At 41.3% G+C, this 19927-nt stretch overlaps 1 protein-coding gene across 2 annotated transcripts; it reads right to left on the bottom strand.

Moving 5' to 3' along the window:
- Window positions 1-694: 694 nt before the first annotated feature.
- Window positions 695-19009, bottom strand: LOC112220719 (histone RNA hairpin-binding protein). Of its 2 annotated transcripts, XM_042302860.1 has the most exons (9): window positions 17777-19009; window positions 16124-16264; window positions 7366-7429; window positions 4672-4742; window positions 4527-4589; window positions 3172-3306; window positions 2913-3062; window positions 1163-1274; window positions 695-1021 (listed from the first exon to the last, which is right to left on the bottom strand). In XM_042302860.1, the coding sequence occupies exons 1-9, from the start codon at window positions 17827-17829 to the stop codon at window positions 956-958; spliced, it is 855 nt and encodes a 284-aa protein (XP_042158794.1). In that variant the 5' UTR covers window positions 17830-19009; the 3' UTR covers window positions 695-955. The 2 variants fall into 2 exon arrangements, with proteins under 2 accessions (XP_042158794.1, XP_024238344.1); XM_024382576.2 differs by lacking the exons at window positions 4672-4742; window positions 7366-7429 and having other exon boundaries at window positions 17777-18989.
- Between the last annotated feature and the right edge of the window lie 918 nt (window positions 19010-19927).

Here is a 19927-nt window from a genome sequence, read left to right as displayed (position 1 = left end):
TTTGCAGAGGGGTCAAATACTTATTTCCCTCATTAAAATGCAAATCAATTTATAACATTTTTGACATGCGTTTTTCTGGATTTTTGTTGTTGTCTCTCACTGTTCAAATAAACCAACCATCAAAATTATAGACTGATCATTTCTGTCAGTGGGCAAACGTACAAAATCAGCAGGGGACCAAATACTTTTCCCTCTCACTGTAGTAGCTAGCTATCCAGCATGCGATTCAAACAGAACAAAATAGGGCGTCCCTTGTTATGCTTAATAAAGTGTAGAATTATGGCACTCATCCACAGTGATCCTATGCTCATCCATGCTCCTGGCCTACACTTCACTCCCAAACATTTAATCAAATCAATCCTAGCTACCAATTATATAAACCAAATCTCATTTAAAAATAAAAATACAGCAACACAAATGTAGTATAAAAACTAATAACATCCTCTGCATGTCTCAGCTACAAGCCAGTTAGGAAGCAGAAAAAGCATATCCAGAAAAATAAAAGCTTGAGGCATTATGTCCCATTATTATTATGTTTTACCTGCTGATAAAAATCCCAATGTCAACATGTTTTTTGAAAGCCTAAGAAAATACAGTACAACATTGTATTCAAAGTTTATATATAAAAAATATATAGAATTGAACAAACACTTCAACTACTCACAATAAAGATGCATTCACAACACAATTTAAAAAAAATGTGATATACACAATTCAGGTCACGGACTTGAATTCAATCTATCATCAATTTGTCCTGGTATTTTAAGCATTCAATGTTTTCCCTGCTGGGTGATAGCTGTCAAAAGACAGCTGAGAATGGGTCTGAGGCATGTCTCTTTACCAGAAACTGCATTCCACCAAAAGGAGGCGATCACTGGTGGATGCATCCATTTCAAACATGGTGTTGGGGGAAATCAATACCCCAGGCCTTTCCACATTATCCTCATGTGGACATTTAGGCCATTTCAAGGTCAACTGATATATCCATTTTTATCATATTGGGAGTTACTTGGCAAGAGTCCTAGAACATAAAAGAAAAAAAAGACACACAGAATGAACTCCAAATGTGTTTGCTAAGTGTCCAATGGTGCTTTACTACAATGCCTTTGAACACAGACTAATAGTTTCCTTCAAATATGCCTAGACTGGATAATGAACTTACTGCTTGAGACGAAGAGGCCTTGCTGACTTTAGGAGGCTGTGCGCTTGAGTCGGAATCCAGCTCAGGGAAGTCTAGCTCAATATCCATTACATCATCCAAGTCAACCTCATATCTAAATGACATGAAACAAATACTAACTGCATTACAAACATGACTTGGTTTGAGTAAGATGTCTGACACAAAGGGGTTGTCTTTCATGAAGAATATACAGTGCATTTGGAAAGCATTTCAGACCCCTTGACTTTTCCACTTTAAGGTACAGCCTTAATCTAAAATGTATTAAAATAGCATTTTTTCCTACCTCAATCTACACACACACACCCCATAATGACAAAGCAAAAACAGTTTAGAAAATGTTTAAAAATGTAAAAACTGTAAACTTCCATAAGTAGTCAGACCGCTTACTCAGTACTTTATTGAAGCACCTTTGGCGGCGATTACAGCCTCAAGTCTTCCTGGGTATGCCGCTAAAAGCGTGGCACACCTTTATTTGGGGAATTCCTCCCATTCCTCTCCGCAGATGCTCTCAAGCTCTATCATGTTGGATGAGGAGAGTTGCTGAACAGCAATTTACAGGTCCCTCCAGAGATGTTCGATCAAGGTTCAAGTCCGGGCCACTCAATGACATTCAGAGACTTGTCCTGAAGCCACTGTGCTTAGTGTGCTTCCCGGCCACTGAAAAACATCCTCACAGCATGCTGCTGCCAACACCATTCCTTCACCAATAGGGATGGTGCAAGGTTTCCTCCAGAAGTGAAGCTTGGCATTAAGGCCAAATATTTCAATCTTGGTTTCATCAGACCAGAGAATCTTGTTTCCCATGTCTGAGTCTTTAGGTGCCTTTTGGCAAACTCCAACCGGCCGTCATGTGCTGAGGAGTACTGTGAGGAGTGGCTTCCGTCTGGTCACTCTAACATAAAGGCCTGATTGGTGGAGTGCTGCAGAGATGGTTGTCCTTCTGGAAGGTTCTCCCATCTCCACATAGGAACTCTAGAGCTCGGTCAGAATGACCATCGGGTTCTTGGTCATCTCCATGATTGCTTAGTTTGACCGGACAGCCAGTTCTTGGAGGTTCCAAACTTATTCCATTTAAGAATGATGGAGGCCACTGTGTTCCCTGACACAATCCTGTCTCAGAGCTCCACTAACAATACCTTCAACCTCATGGCTTGGTTTTTGCTCTGCCATGCATTGTCAACTGTGGGACCTTATATAGCCAGGTGTGTGCCTTTCCAATTAATGTCCAATCACAATAAATTCACCACAGCTGGACTCCAATCAAGTTGTAGAAATCAATGGAAACAGGATGCACCTGAGCTCAATTTCGAGTCCCATAGCAAAGGCTCTGTATACTTATATAAGGTAGTTTTATAAAGTAAATACGGTAGTTTTATTATTTTTAATAAATGAGCAAAAATGTATAAAAAAACCTGTTTTGCTTTGTCATTATGGGGTATTGTGTGTAGATTGAGAGAGGGGGAGGATGAAAAAATAAGGCTGTAATGAAACAAAATGGGGGTCTGAATACTTCCCTTAGGCACTCTACCGTGAGACTAGAGAGATACATTTCTTTGACACACTTACTAATCCAATTTCAGGAGAACTTGTGCTTGTAATTTATGCACAATAGTTGGGGCACAATTCTATTAGAATAGAACATCGTTTCTGTTAAACCATCATCTCAGGTTGCAAGTACAGTATGTCAACATTTAGAGATGGTTTTAAATTCCAGGATATTTGAGGGGGTTACATGGCCTGCAGCTCACTGCCCTCCTGGGCTGGGGGGTCCCACGCGTGAATCTTCACCTTCCACAATTTAATCTGCTGGTCCCATGAGCGCCGGCTGTATTTCTTAAACTTGTTAGGAGTTTTAGGATGAACTCCTGGCTGCCTCAAGTGCCTAACAAAACAATGGACAACAAATTGTTTAATACTAACTTCTGACCTAATAGGGTGGTATGTATCCTAACAAGAATTTAATCTAAGCATTCACACTGTGTTTGACTCACTTGGGTACTTCCTTTATGTATCTGTCATAGGCGAGTGTGTTCTTCCCATATGTGATCTGTTTCTGCCTCCTCATCAGGACTTCCTCATCCTCCTCCATGACCTCACCAGGGACTGGAGAGTCTCTGGAATCTGAGCTGAAGAGACAGGATACAGATATGAATGAAATGCAATGATGGATGTAGCCTGAGTGTAGAGGTCTGCGTGGGCCTGATTTCTTCATCCCGCATCTTTCCATACCACATTCTGCCCCCTTTCTGTCTGACTCCCACCCGCTATGGCAAGAACTGTTCCCAAACCCAACAGCAGTCCCACAATGTTATTTTAGGCATATGTGACGGAGCTCATTTTGCCAGCAACGGTCCCAGCAATTTTGCGTCTTATAGGCAATATCAAATGCTCAAAAACAACTTGATAGGTTTAATTACCAGAGATTTGCACATCTGTACTACTGGGCTATATTCAGCAAATAAACTAGATTAAGTACATTTCCTTGGAAAGATAACTGCCCCTGTACTTCTCTGTGAATGCATAGGCTATTAAATTGAGGCCACGTGCACACCTGATCTCACAGATATGGCTACTGAACTTGAAGCAACAAGAAAGATGACCACGACACTTGCTACGTTGTGCAGAAAGCCTACCTTTTAGGAAGATGATTAGCAGATAAGAGACAAATAGTAATCAATACTTATTGAAAATGAAAAGGTGCAAATCTCACTCACCATAGTAGCCCAACCTATTCAGGCATTGTGCCTTTTAAACTGTTTAAATGTTTTGATTGCACCTTGTCTTACGTTGGTTGAGTGCCGTCCACTTCTTTGCATTATCAATATTTATTTAGACACAAGTAAACTACAGTAGTCATATTTAACTTAACTGCCACATGATTATCTGCCCATGTAGGCAGCCTACTCTATTTCAATGAGACCACACATAGGCACACTTGAACTCTCATGCCCAACGATGAGGTAGGTTACTGCAGTTGAAGCAGCAAATAATGAATAATCCAAAAAATAAGTGTTTTTAATACAATAGGTAGGCTAACACATACAGGCAGAAAAAGGACAGTTTCCAAATCATCTGAGATAAAAATATTTACATCCCAAAGTCATGTGTCTGACAGCCTGTTGCTGCGGCATAAAAACGCAGTTCGTGCCGCACTGATCTGTCGGGACCCGCGGGAATGCAGCCCTCTAGCTGAGTGACAGCCTGTGCCATCAAGCCAACTCCTTGTCACGCCAAACATTGTCTGTTGGCTTGACAATGAGCCACAGAGTTGGCAAGAGGACAAACAGATCTGGGACCAGGCTAGCATGCTAAATTCAGAGTAGAAGACATCATTATTCAAACAAACCTCCCTGAAGAGTTCTTCCGTTCCCTTGGACCAAACTCTGTTGCCAGTGTCCTCCTCCTGTAACTAAAAGAAACAATAGCATAACACAATTGAAAGATTTTAGTCATATGCATGTACAACGGGGAAATCTGCAGGGACTGCTGACCGTTGCATGTCACAACAGACGCTTGAGCACATTTCGTCAGTCTCCACTTCACGCTCCCAGGAGTGGTACAACTGAAAGAAGAATGATATGCATCATTAATTATGAGTATTATTATAATTATGTACACATTTGAGTATACAGTTCATTCGTAAAGTATTCAGACCCAGTCACTTTCCCCACATTTTGTTATGTTAAAGCCCTATTATAAAATGCCCCCCCCTCAATATCCCAAAATGACAAAGCGAAAAAGTACATTTTTTGCAAATGTATTAACAATAAAAAAACTGAAAAACCTTATTTACATAAGTATTTAGACCCTTTGCTATGAGACTTGAAATTAAGCTCAGGTGCATCCTGTTTCTATTAACAATCCTTGAGATGTGCCTACCAAAAAAATTCTGCAGAATTTAAGGTCCCCAAGAACACAGTGGCCTCCATCATTCTTAAATGGGAGAAGCTTGAAACCACCAAGACTCTTCCTAGAGCTGTCCACCCGGCCAAACTGAGATATCACGGTAGAGGGGCCTTGGTCAGAGAGGTACCAAGAACCCGATGGTCACTAACAGAGTGCCAGAGATAAGAGAACGTTCCAGAAGGGCAACATCTCTGCAGCACTCCACCAAATCAGGCCTTTATGGTTGGAGTGGCCAGACGGAAGCCACGCCACAGTAAAAGGCACAACAGCCTGCTTGGAGTTTGTCAAAAGGCACCTAAAGACTCTCAGGCCATGAGAAACAAGATTCTCAGGTCTGATGAAACCAAAATTGAACTCTTTGGCTGAATGCTAAGCATCACATCTGGATGAAAACAGGCACCACTCATCACCTGGCCAATACCATCCCTACTGTGAAGCATGGTGGTATGGTGGTGACAGCATCATGTTGTTGGAAAGTTTTTCAGTGGCAGAGCCTGGGAGACTAGTCAGGATCGAGGGAGGATGAACAGAGCAAAGTAGAGAGAGATCCTTGATGAAAACCTGTACCAAAGCACCCAGGACTTCAGACTGGGGGAGGTTCACCTTCCAACAGGACAACGACCCTAAGTACACAGCCAAGACAATACAGCAGTGGCTTCGGGACAAGACTCTTGAATGTCTTTGAGTGGCCCAGCCAGAGCCCAACCTGATCAAATATCTCTGGAGACCTGAAAATCGCTGTGCAGCGACGCTCCCCATCCAACCTGACAGAGCTTGAGGGGAACTGCAGACAAGACTGGGAGAAACTCCCCAAATACAGGTGTAACAAGCTTGAAGCATCATACCCCAGAAGACTCGAGGCTGTAAACGCTGCCAAAGGAGCGTCAACAAAAGTACTGAGAAAAGGGTGTGTATACTTACGTAAATGTTATGTTTATTTTTAAAACATTTGCTAAAATTTGTAAAAACCTGTTTTTGCATTGTCAGTATGGGGCATTGTGTGTAGATTGATGAGGTGAAAAAACTATTTAATCAATTTTAAAATAAGGCTTTGAACATAAAAGTGAAGGGGTCTGAATACTTTTACAAACGCACTGTGGTGTGTAATATCTATATATACACACAGTGGATTACGAAAGTATTCACCCCCAACCTGGAATTAAAATTGATTTCTGGGGGGTTTGAATAATTTGATTTACACAACATGCCTACCACTTTCAAGACGCAAAATATTTTATTGTGAAACAAGAAATAAGACCAAAAAAAAGAAAACTTGACCGTGCATAACTATTCACCCTCCCCAAAGTGAATTATTTGAAGAGCCACCTTTTGCAGCAATTACAGCTGCAAATCTCTTGGGGTAACATCTAGCCACTGGGATTTTTGCCCATTCTTCAAGGCAAAACTGCTCCAGCTCTTTTAGGTTGGATGGGTTCCACTTGTGTACAGCAATCTGTAAATCATACCACAGATTCTCAATTGGATTGAGGTCTGGGCTTTGACTAGGCCATTCCAAGACATTTAAATATTTCCCCTTAAACCACTCGAGTGTTGCTTTAGCAGTATGCTTAGGGTCATTGTCCTGCTGGAAGGTGAACCTCCATCCCAGTCTCAAATCTCTGGAAGACCGAAACAGGTTTCCCCTCAAGAATATCCCTGTATTTAGCACCATCCAACATTCCTTAAATTCAGTTTCCCAGTCCCTGACAATGAAACACATCCCCACAGCATGATGCTACCACCACCATGCTTCACTGTGGGGATGGTGTTCTTGGGGTGATGTGAGGTGTTGGGTTTGCGCCAGACATAGCATTTTCCTTGATGGCTAAAAAGCTACATTTTAGTCTCATGTGACCAGAGTACCTTCTTCCATGTTTGTGGAGTCTCCCAGACGCTTTTTGGCGAACACCAAACGGGTTTGCTGATTTGTTTCTTAAACAATTACTTTTTTCTGGCCACTCTTCCGTAAAGCACAACTCCGTGGAGTGTATGGCTTAAAGTGGTCTTATGGACAGATACTCCAATCTCCACTGTGGAGCTTTGCAGCTCCCTCAAGTTCGTCTTTGGTCTCTTTGTTGCCTCCCTGATTAATGCCCGCATTGCGTGGTCCGTGAGTTTGTGGGTGGCCCTCTCTTGGCAGGTTTGTTGTGGTGCCATATTCTTTCCATTTTTTAGTAATACATTTAAAAATGGTGCTTCGTGGGATGTTGAAAGTTCCGGATATACATATTTTTTAAACCCAACCCTGATCTGTACTTCTCCACAACTTTGTCCCTGACCTGTTTGGAGAGATCCTTGGTCTTCATAGTGCCGCTTGCTTGGTGGTGTTGCAGACTCTGGGGCCTTAAGGAACAGGTATATATACACACCACACACACAGCTCATGTGACAGATCATGAGACACATAAATAAAAGTCCACCTGTGTGCAATCTAACAAATTACGTGACTTCTGAAGGCAATTGATTGCACCAGTTCTTATTTAGGGGCTTCATAATAAAAGGCAGTGAATACATTTTGTGTATGTCCATTACATGAAATCCAAATAAAAATAAATTTAAATTACAGGTTCTAATGCAACAAAATAGGAAAACGCCAAGGGGGTGAATACTTTTGCAAGGCACTGTATGCTGCATCACAACCGGCCGTGATTGGGAGTCCCATAGGGCAGCACACAATTAGACCAGCGTCGTCCGTGTTTGGCCGGTGTAGGCCGTCATTGTAAATAAGAATTTGTTCTTAACTGACTTGCCTAGTTATATAAAAAGGTTAAATAAAATAAATATATATATGATATACTTTGTTTTTTATATAATATTGAGTGTTGATTGAATATATCTGGTAGTTTTTAACCATGGAGTTGAAGGAATGATGGCAAGTCTGCTTGTTTGGTTAGCAAGATGGCTAGCTGGCAGGTAAATTTTTGCATTTAAAAAGGATACTTACGATTTTGGCAATGAGGCCCTTAAACCTACTTCCCCAGAGACAGATTAACTTGTAGATACCATTTTTATGTCTGTCCAGTATGAAGGAAGTTAGAGGTAGCTTTACGAGGCAATGCTAACTTCCTTCCTACTGGACAGTCATAAAAAATGGTATCCACATTGTCGGACTAAGGGAAGTAGATAAAAGGCCTCATTGCCAAAATCCCGAAGTATCCCTTTAAAAAGATAAATCACTCAGCACCGGCTTCTTGATCAATGACGCCTGACAGCAATGTGGACATGGCAGAGAGCTCGTAGTGAGGATATAATTTTGTTTTAAAGTACATTTCCTACAATTCTACACATTTTGCCAAGGGGCATAGAGAAAATGTTGCAGTTTTAAGGCCCAGTGCAGTAAAAAAAAAACGTGACTTTCCTGCGTTTTTATATACAGTGCATTCAGAAAACATTCAGAACCCCACATTTTTTCCACATTTTGTTGTTACATATTTACTTTTCATTGATTAAATCGATTTTTCCCCTCAATCTGCACACAATACCCCACAATGACAAAGAAAAAGCGACATTTCTGCAAATGTATGAAAAATAAAACCGAAAATATCACATTTACATAAGGATTCACATCCTTTACACAGTACTTTGTTGAAGCACCTTTGGCCACGATTACAGCCTCGTGCAGATCCTCTCAAACTCTGTCAGGTCAGATGGGGAGCGTCGCTGCACAGCTATTTTCAGGTCTTTCCAGAGATGTCGATTTGGTTCTAGTCACGGGCCACTCAAGGACATTCAGAGACTTGTCCCGAAGCCACTCCTGCATTGTCTAGACTGTGTGCTTAGGGTTGTTGTCCTGTTGGAAGGTGAACCTTCACCCCAGTCTGAGATCCTGAGTGATCTGGAGCAGGTTTTCATCAAGGATCTATGTACTTGGCTCCATTCATCTTTGCCTCAATCCTGACTAGTCTCTCTGTCAGAGTGACCATCGGGTTCTTGGTCACCTCCCTGACCAAGGTCTTTCTTCCCAATTGCTCAGATTGGCTTGGTGGTTCCATACTTCTTCCATTTAAGAATGATGGGAGGCCACTGTGTTCTTGGGGGACCTTCAATGCTGCAGAATCTTTTTGGTACCTTTACCCAGATCTGTGCCTCGAAAAAATCCCATCTCGGAGCTCTATGGGCAATTCCTTCGACCTCATGGCTTGGCTTTTGCTCTGACATGCACGGTCAACTGTGGGACCTCATATAGACAGGAGTATGCCTTTCCAAATCATGTACAATCAATTGAATTTACCACAGGTGAACTCCAATCAAGTTGTAGAAACATCTCAAGGATGATCAATCATGACAAAGGGTCTGAATACTTAAAAAATGAAATAAAATAATTTTCATACTTTAAACATTTGCAAAAATGTCTAAAAACCTTTCACTTTGACATTATGGGGTATTGTGTGTAGCTTGCTGAGGATTTCATTTAATCCATTTTAGAATGAGGCTGTAACGTAAAAAAAAAAAAAAGTAGAAAGGGGTCTGAATACTTTCCGAAGGCACTATATCTATGCGCGTGCACACACTGAGGTTTGAATAAATACTGTGTAATTGTGAACATAATGCCACTTTAGTGTAAGAGCTGTTTGAAAAGACCACCTGCAATTTGGCCTTCCATGGTGATATAAGTAGTTAATAGACCAATAAGGAAGAGAGTTCCAAACCTCTGAAAACAGCTAATTATCAGTTTTCGCCTCCCCACTCAGACCACTCTGACAGTCCTAGCACAATTCTTGCATGAGAAATTGCTCTTTCCTAAGAAGCCATTTGTTTATTATTTTAAAATGTTTAATTGTTTTCCAGAAATAAGAGATCAAAACAGCTGCATTGGACTTACAGCAAGTTTTCTGCAAGTCTACCGATTTTGCCAAGTGTGCGCTACCGATTTTGCCAAGTGTGCGCTACAAGTTAATTGTGGAGGAGTACAAAGGACGGGCTACAGAGAGGCTGAGCTGAGAATGACATTAGGGCCAGCAAGCCAACTGCACCACCATCGATCATCTGGCATCACCATCAAACAATCCTACTCCAGTGGGTTGCCAAAAGCACCAGTCTCCGCCATGAGCAAGGAACTCTCCGAATATGGCTTCATCACCATAACGTCAGTTTTGTTAATCTACCTAATTGTTAATACTTTTTTCCCCTTCATCTGTAAGCCTATACTGCAATTCCGCTTTTAGCTGTTAATGTGTAGTTTATAAGATTAAATTAACCAAAGTTCTACAAGCCGTCTCCCCAGAAGAACTCTGATTTGTCTAAAAATACCTGAAATTGACAGATGTTTCAAGTACAGTGAAATGCCTGTGAAATGCCTTTGTGAAATGCTTACTGCAAACTCAAAGCCCAACAATGCAATAATCAACAATGTATGACTAGAAAAAAATCAAGAGCAATAAGAAACAAAGTAAGCATTCTATATACAGGAAATATTTAAAAAGTCAGTTCCAATACCATATTTCAGGGATGCAACCTAGTGAGGGCCCAAAAAGGTACAACTTTTTTTGTACTGAAACATGAAGAAAAAAAAATCCTGCTAGGGGGAAATGCAAAAGAAAACAAAGAAAATGATCTACATGACCAGTCTTTGTGTATAAAATAAAGAGTGGTTAACGTGAACCTAACTCACAGCTAAAAAAATGTAAAGAAAGCAATCCAATGTTATTTGTTGCATAGACTTTACTGCAAATGACAAGTCTTGAGAAAAAAACAATACACTAATATTGCAGTTACCCATGACAGCCCGAATGCTTGTGACCACACACACACACCTAAATATTGTACCTGGGGGATAAAAAAACTAAAATAGAAAAACAATGAAACAAACAGGCATTCAATTTTTGCTTCATTATAGTGGCCACTATAGTAGACATCAATCACACAAGGCTACATGTGTGCAAATACAACATTCACTAAGTAAAACATTTCAATAATCCCTCACTCACACAAGTGTTACTGTCAAGTTCAACACAAAAGCAATATCTTTGGGATACACTGCACATGATTACATTGTACACGTTTTGCCTGTGGACATCTGTTCTACATGTGCAGCAGAGCACGATAACCTTTGTTGGCATAATTGATCTCTTTCAGGCAGAGTACACCTGGCATACCCCTTTTTTCTCCACTGTATTGAAAAAGTGAGAAAGAGGGAAAGTGTGTGGTGTTCCTTTCACCTCTATAGTGGCATCCAGTTTAAGCTAGGCCCAGCTCCAGCTACACTTGTTTAACAAGCAACGCCTCATTTTCACCCAATTCTCTCATTTTGAAAATTAACCAAATACTGTAGAGGGAAAACATTACTGTTAGTTCATTAGCTAGTTAACATGTCACACAGATTGCCAGGCTTCAGTAAGCAACTAACATGTTATAACCTGAGGAACGGCAATGTCACAAGTTAATACTATAGAGAATTGGTTAGGTTACTAACGTTAGCTCATTGATGTCATAACGTTAGCTAGCTACCTGGCTACCCCTACCAACAGCTCTGCACACCCCGCAGCAACTTTCCCATGCCCCGCCCCCCTTCTCCTTGACCAAAATCCAGATAGCTGAAGTTCTGAAAGAGCTGCAAAATCTGGATCCCGACAAATCAGCTGGGCTAGACAATCTGGATCCTCTAAAATTATCCGCCGACATTGTTGCAGCCTCTATTACTAGCCTGTCGAACCTCTTCTATCATCTGAGATCCCTAAAGATTGGAAAGCAACACCCATTTCACTGATCATCACCAAAGCCAACACTTCCTTTGGCCGCTTTTCCTTCCAGTTCTCTGCTGCCAATGACTGGAACAAATTGCAAAAAAATCACTGAAGCTCGAGTCTTGTATCTCCCACTCTAACGTTAAGCATCAGCTGTCAGAGCTACCGATCACTGCACGCGCTCCAGCAGGTATATTTCACTGATCATCACCAAAGCCAACACTTCCTTTGGCCGCTTTTCCTTCCAGTTCTCTGCTGCCAATGACTGGAACAAATTGCAAAAAAAAAAAATCACTGAAGCTCGAGTCTTGTATCTCCCACTCTAACGTTAAGCATCAGCTGTCAGAGCTACCGATCACTGTTCCTGTACACAGCCTATCTGTAAATAGCACACCCAACTACCTCATCCCCATATTTTTGTTGTTGCTCTTTTGCACACCAGTATCTCTACTTGCACATCATCATCTGCACACCTATCATTCCAGTATTAATGCAAAATTGTAATTATTTCGACGCTATGGCCTATTTATTGCCTTACCTCCCTAACCTTACTACATTTAAACACACTGCACATAGATTTTTCTATTGTGTTATTGACTATATGTTTGTTATCCCATGAGTAACTCTGTTGTTGTTTTTGTCACACTGCTCTGCTTTATATTGGCCAGGTCACAGTTGTAAATGAACTTGTTCTCAACTGGCCTACCTGGTTAAATAAAGGTGAAATAAATAAAAAATATATATATTATATCAGTAAAGTTGGCTAATGTTGCTCTGGCTAGCTATGGGAAAATTCGATCCAAGATACTTAACAATTCTAACAATACTTGTTCCACCACACTTTCTCCATCATCTCAAACTTTCCAAATTCCAATTGTTTTTCAGTTCCAGCTCATGAAGTATGCTTCATCATCTTCTCACCCCTGTCTCCCTGGTCAGGCTTCTCACCTACATCTTCGTTATCGTTCAGGGGACACGATACTGTAAGTTAACTGCCTTAAGCACTGACGCTGTAACAAGCACATTGGTGGTCTCTTCTCTTTTCAGTCAGGTGCTGCATTCTGTTATGTGAACAATTGGCTTAGCCTTGGATACAGCCAGTATTGCTCCAAACGCGCATCACTTTTCTCATCGGATCTACACTAATCATGTAGGTCACCTATTTCGGATTCAAAACTGGGAATTTCACTGATAGGTGACTAGTTTGTATCCATGATATTTACATGTGCAGGGAAATTGGAGTGATGGAGGTAGATACATATAGGGGTAAGGTGACTAGGCAACAGGATATAAGAAACAGTTGCAGCAGCTTCCATGTGAGTGGGCGTGCAGAGTCAGTAGAAATGTATGTGCATATGTGTGAGTGAGAAAATGGAGTGAGTGTTTGTGTGTGTTGGAGTGACAGAGTGTGTGTGCGTGTGTGTCGGTGTAGGGCCCTGTGAGTGTGCAGAGATTGAAATAAAAGGTCAATAAAGATACAAGGTAAACTCGGTCCGTGTAGCCATTTTGTTGGCTATTTATCAGTTGTATTGCTTGGGGATAGAAGCTGTTCAAGAGCCTGTTGGTGTCAGACTTGTTGCACCGGTACCTCTTGCCGTGCGGCAGCAAATAAAATAGTCTATGGCTTGGGTGGTTGGGGTCTAACAATTTTCCGGGCCTTCTTTTCACACCACCTGATATAGAAATCCTGGATGGCAGGGAGCTCGGCCCCAGTAATGTGCTGGGCTGTCCGCACAACCCTGCGTAGTGGCATGCGATGGAGGGCGGTGCTATTACCATACCAAGCAGTGATGCAGCAAAGATTTGGTGTGAAAAGGACACATCAAACCACACCACTTCTTCCTAGCATTTTGGATTGCTTATTTTTCACAGCAATATTCAGGGTGAAATACATGGGGAACATTTGCCAACCATCTGCCAACCTATTGTTAAAAAGCTACCATCATTTACGGTTTTCACAGGACAGGCTACTTCATTTATAGTTCTCAAGAGCAGCGTCCCAAATGGCACCCATGTCCCTATAAAAGTGTACCACTTTTGACCAGGGCTCATAAGGCTCCTGTCAAAAGTAGTGCATCATGAAGAAAATAGGGTGCCATCCAGGATGTACTCAAGGGCCCAACAGCAACTTAACCTAAAATATTGGTCTCTGTTACCTCCCAACTGAGCAGTCAATCTTGTCTTATGGTCATTTAATATAATTTCAATTACTTTCTGACTGCACCCCTTTAGATTTGAACAGAACCGTTCTTACATGTTGGCCCATACTAGAAGTCGTGATCAGAAATTGACTTTTTGGACCTGAATGACAAAACATTCAGGAGATAGAGGTGCTCAAGTTGACCCATTTTGCATACCCCACCCTACAATAAGACATCCATGTCTTCATCACTGAAAAATATCAATGGCTGAGTTTGATATCATTTGGAAACTTAAAAATAGGGTTGTCAAACTATTTAAAATTCTTTAAATTATGTAATTAATCTTTAACATCAATTGTCTAAAAACTCAGATTTATTTCATGTTCACATATGTTGTAGCTTAGACCTTATTTTCCTATTTTACATCAGATGTGTTTGTTGTGCCCACCATTCTCCCAACAGGGTTGTCATGATAAACGAAATTGACATTTCAAAGATGGTTGGGGGTCCACACAACAGAAAATGTTAACGAGTGGGAATATCCATTGTTTTAACTTAAAATTAATCTTTCATAGGAACCCTATTGAACTCTCAGAAATATAGATAACAGAATAGAAATTCCCATTCACGTTTAAATTCAACGGTGGGTAGACTGGCAGACATCTTTCTGGTAGTAATTTAAACTTACATTTCAATGGTGTACCAGGCTACCAACTACACTGTAGTGGTCTGAAGGGATAGGTTCATTTTATATATTCTCTTTCTATGATTGAAATGACACCCACCCTGTATTCAAGAGAATGCTGCATCTCAACCGATGATGGGCACAACAAACATCACAGACAACATAAAATAGGGTCTAAGCTGTGAGAATGAGAAAAAGCTGAGTTTACACCTTTAAAAAAATGTTTACGCTAAAGCGGTTATGAAATTGCACCTTTTATTACTTTTTTAAATTCAAGATACTATAAACTTATTTGACAAACCTGTTTGTAAGCTTTCAAATGGTAAACTCAATAGTTTATGTTTTTCACTGATGAAGACATTGATGTCTCATGTAGGGAGGGGTTAGCTTTCGAAAACCCGTGCTGAGATTCGCATCGCCCAAAGTTGGCTGCGAGCGAACTACAATTCCAACACTGTCTTTTAGTGTTTAGAAAAGTCAGCAATCGTCTCGTGAAACAGTTTGAAACATATGCTGGCCTTCTAGGCAGAGTTGCAAAGAAAAAGGCATATCTCAGACGGGAAAGATTAAGATGGGCAAAAGACCAGACACTGGAGAGAGGAACTCTGCCTAGAAGGCCAGCATCCCGGAGTCACCTCTTTACTGTTGACGTTGAGACTGGTGTTTTGCGGGTATTATTTAATGAAGCTGCCAATTGAGCACTTGTGAGGCGTCCGTTTCTCAAACTAGACACTAATGTACTTGTCCTCTTCCTCAGTTGTGCACTGTGGCCTCCCACCCCTCATTCTATTCTGGTTAGTGCCAGTTTGTGCTGTTCTGTGAAGGGAGTAGTACACAGCTTTGTACGAGATCTTCAGTTTCTTGGCAATTTCTCGCATGGAATAGCCTTCATTTCTCAGAACAAGAATACACTGACGAGTTTCAGGTCTTTGTTTCTGGCCATTTTGAGCCTGTAATCGAACCCACAAATGCTGATGCTCCAGATACTCAACTAGTCTAAAGGCCAGTTTGATTGCTTCTTTAAATCAGATCAATAGTTTTCAGCTGTGCTAACATAATTGCAAAATAGTTTTCTAATGATCAATTAGCCTTTTAAAATGATAAACATGGATTAGCTAACAACGTGCCATTGGAACAAAGGCGTGACGGTTGCTGATAATGGGCCTCTGTACGCCTATGTAGATATTCCTTTAAAAAAATAAATGTATCTGCCGTTTCCAGCTACAATAGTCATTCACAACATTAACAATGTCTACACTGTATTTCTGATTAAATATGATGTTATTTTAACGGACCATTTTAATTTCCTTTTCTTTCAAGAACAAGGACATTTATAAGTGACCCCAAACTTTTCAACAGTAGTGTAGATAGCGTCTACCAAAGGGCTTAGGATGGGGTATGCAAAATTGGTCATCTTTGAGCACCTCTATCTCCTGAACATTTTGGCATTTAGGTCCAAAAAGTCACTTTCTGACAACTGCCAAGGGCAAACATGTTCAGAAGGTTTATTTATGGAATGACCCCTTACCTAACAGGTCTGATATCAGTGTGTCTGTGGTTGACATTACTCTTCTTCAGATCACTGGTGGAGTCCATGTCCTCATTTGATCTCATACTGCCATCAGCTACACGTTCCCGGTAGTTATACCGCTTCAAAGGGCCCCTATTCCTAGAAACACAGATCAACAAGACTGAAAGATCATGCCATTGTCAAGTACATAATTTCTAAAGAAATTCACATTAAACAGCTGCACATTCATTATGTTCCCCATTTTTGACCTTTATTTAACTATGCAAGTCAGTTAATAACAACAAATTCTTATTTTCAATGACATCCTAACTTGCCAGCAGCATACCACCCTGCATATCACTGCTGGCTTGCTTTTTGAAGCTAAGCAGGGTTGGTCCTGGTCAGTCCCTGGATGGGAGACCAGATGCTGCTGGAAGTGGTGTTGGAGGGCCAGTAGGAGGTACTCTTTCCTCTGGTCTAAAAAATATCCCAATGCCCCAGGGCAGTGATTGGGGACACTGCCCTGTGTAGGGTGACGTTTTTTGGATGGGACGTTAAACGGGTGTCCTGACTCTCTGAGGTCATTAAATATCCCATGGCACTTATCGTAAGAGTAGGGGTGTTAACCCCGGTGTCCTGGCTAAATTCCCAATCTGGCCCTCAAACCATCACGGTCACCTAATAATCCCCAGTTTACAATTGGCTCATTACAATTGGCTCACCCTTCTCTCCCCTGTAACTATTCCCCAGGTCGTTGCTGCAAATGAGAACGTGTTCTCAGTCAATTTACCTGGTAAAATAAGGGATAAATACATTTTTAACAACTGCCTTGTTCAGGGGCAGAACGACAGATTTTTACCTTTTCAACTCGGGGATTCGATCTTACAACCCTTCGGTTAATAGTCCAATGCCATAACCACTAAGCTACCAGCCGCCCTTTGCTGTAATTGATTCTTTTAAATTCGGTTAATAGTCCAATGCCATAACCACTAAGCTACCAGCCGCCCTTTGCTGTAATTGATTCTTTTAAATCACTAGTCAACAGTGGAGACACTAGTAGCTATGTCAAGTTACAATTCGTTAACTTGTTGTGATGCTTCACACAATGTTTACTACAATAGGTGCTTCGGAGCCGCATAGTATGAGCGCGAGTTGGTACGCAACCTAGCTTAATATAGCAAGCTAACTTTAGTAGCTAGTTATCTAGCAATTGTTGCATTCAAACGACACGTACATTTGAAGGGAAAACAGTTATCAAGTTGGCAAGCTAGCTAGCTGCATAAACAATGCAATGGTTTGCAAATGCCTTTCTATTCGGCTACCGAGCCATGCTAAGTTAGCTAGCTGATTAGCTAGCCAGCAGTAATGTTAGTTAACTAACCTTAACACCTGTTCAAAATATTGGTAAGATGTCTAACATGCACCACGTAGCCAATACCATTGTCTTATAAACATACGCAACAGTAACGTTAATGCAATAAATGCGAATCAATTTCTTACGCAACATTAGATGGAAAACTTAACTAGCAAAGAACATTTAGCTAGCCAGCACCAGTGTTCTTGATTTCGCGTGAGTAAGGAGAAGACTGGTGCGAGAGAAATCTAACTGACCAAATGTATTTTAAATAACTTTTTATATATAAAGTACCCTTACAAATCATGACAACTCACCTATTTTCATCTCCGTTATAGTCAGTTCGTCTAGACTTATGACGAAAAGACATTTGCTACTGCCTCTGCTTCTTCTTCTTCTTCTTCGATGGGGTTTAACGGCGATTGGCATCCAATGTTAATGGTGCATTACCGACACCAGCTGGACGGGGTATTAAATAAGAACTTTCACTATCCCTCATTTGATGAAAAACCTTCACTGGGCTTGGTGGCTCTACAACCATTGCTTTTTCACTGGCACTCGTTCCTTCCAATTTTCTCACAGCCTCCAGATAGGAAACACGCTGGACACTGCTTAAACCTCATTATCCTTCACCCTAGTATGGCACTTCAAGAATTCTGGCGCATGTTCACCTCCACAGTTGTAGCATTTCCCTTCATCTGGCATACGATATCCTTCCCTTCTGTACATACTTGACACATGACCAAAACTTTTACATTCATGACACTGAAGGGGCTTGAGCACAAAAGCTCTTACAGGGTATCTCATGAATCCTAACTTCATATGAGAAGGGAAAGACTCTTTACAGTAGCATGGATGAAGAAAACGTATTGTCTCCGTCCACCATATAAGTCAGTCGACGTGCACCAACCTTTTCAGTTATATTCTCTGCCTTTATTTCTTGCGCCACCCCAGAAATAACCCCCTTGATTAGGCGCCCTGCCACGAAAACCCATGCAGGAAACATTCCACTCAAATATCTTTTTGAGCACACGCTTCTTCTGCTCCGCAGACACACAAAAGAATCAAAACAAGACCACTTTTTGTGACTCTCACTGACTCCACACTTTCTTCCAACACATTCCAGATTATCCTGGAGACGTTAAACGGATTTCCCAAGTAGCATTCATCCAAACCCTGACTCTGACCAAAAACGAGTCTAGTGGTTTCCTATTTTCCAAAATAGCTTCACTTCTTTTGTTTCCCTTTTTCTTCGCCACTGTAACCCACTCATTCTCATGTTCTGTACTATTAGCTTCACTTGACTCACTAGCAGTTTCAAACAAAACCTCAATGAAAGTCTCCCCTCTCTCATCTAAAGGGTAGAGAGCTCAAAAACGAATATACTGTAACGATCCTGGGTTTACAAGTGCGGAAATCGACCCTGCCGTACGAGCATGCTTTTGCGGCACAGTCGATAGCGCGCCGGACCTCGGGCTCGAAGGTTGAGGGTTCGAGACCTGCTCCCTGCTGTTTCATTACAATACATTTTCTTCTATAGTCATAGCTAAATGCAGGACTAGCTAGTAACATTAGCTGATACTACTTCTTCTTCTTTGAGATTGGGTTGGTGGATCGCATCCAACTTTTAATTTGAATACACCGCCACCTACTGTACTGGAGTGTGAGGCCAGTCATGGCCTACCTGCATTAAATTTAAATAAAATCAAATGTTATTGGTCACATACACATATTATTCCGGGTGTAGCGAAATGCTTGTGTTCCTAGCTCCAACAGTGCAGTAGTATCTAACAAGTCACAACAATACACATACATCTAAAAGTAAAAGAATTGACTTCAGAAATATATAAATATTAGATTGAGCAATGTCGGAGTGGTATTGACTAAAATACAGTATAATAGAATACAGCATATACATGATGAGTAAATCAGTATGTAGACACTATTTATACATTATTAAAATAACTAGTGTTCCATTACTAAAGTGACCAGTGAATCCAAGTCTATGCAGCCTCCAATATGCAGGGTTGCGTAACCGGGTGGAAGCCGGGTAGTATGGCTATTTAACAGTCTGATGGCCTTGAGATAGAAGCTGTTTTTCAGTCTCTCGGTCCCAGCTTGTGGAAAACTTTATGATTGAGTTGGAGGCGTGCGTGGCCACGCAGTCATGGGTGAACAGGGAGTACAGGAGAGGGCTGAGCAAACACCCTTGTGGGGCCCCTGTGTTGAGGATCAGCGAAATGGAGGTGTTGTTTCCTACCTTCACCATCTGGGGGCGGCCCGTCAGGAAGTCTAGGACCCAGTTGCACAGGGCGAAGTTCAGACCCAGGGCCTCAAGCTTAATGATGAGCTTGGAGAGTATTATGGTGTTGAATGCTGAGCTAAAGTCAATGAACAGCATTCTCACATAGGTATTCCTCTTATCCAGATGGGAAACTGCAGGCGATTGCATCGCCTGTGGATCTATT

The sequence above is a fragment of the Oncorhynchus tshawytscha genome, linkage group LG21 (assembly GCF_018296145.1).
Source record: "Oncorhynchus tshawytscha isolate Ot180627B linkage group LG21, Otsh_v2.0, whole genome shotgun sequence".
Lineage (NCBI taxonomy): Eukaryota > Metazoa > Chordata > Actinopteri > Salmoniformes > Salmonidae > Oncorhynchus > Oncorhynchus tshawytscha.
The sequence above is the reverse complement of the archived record's forward strand: the minus strand, read 5'-3'. Positions and strand labels throughout refer to the sequence as shown.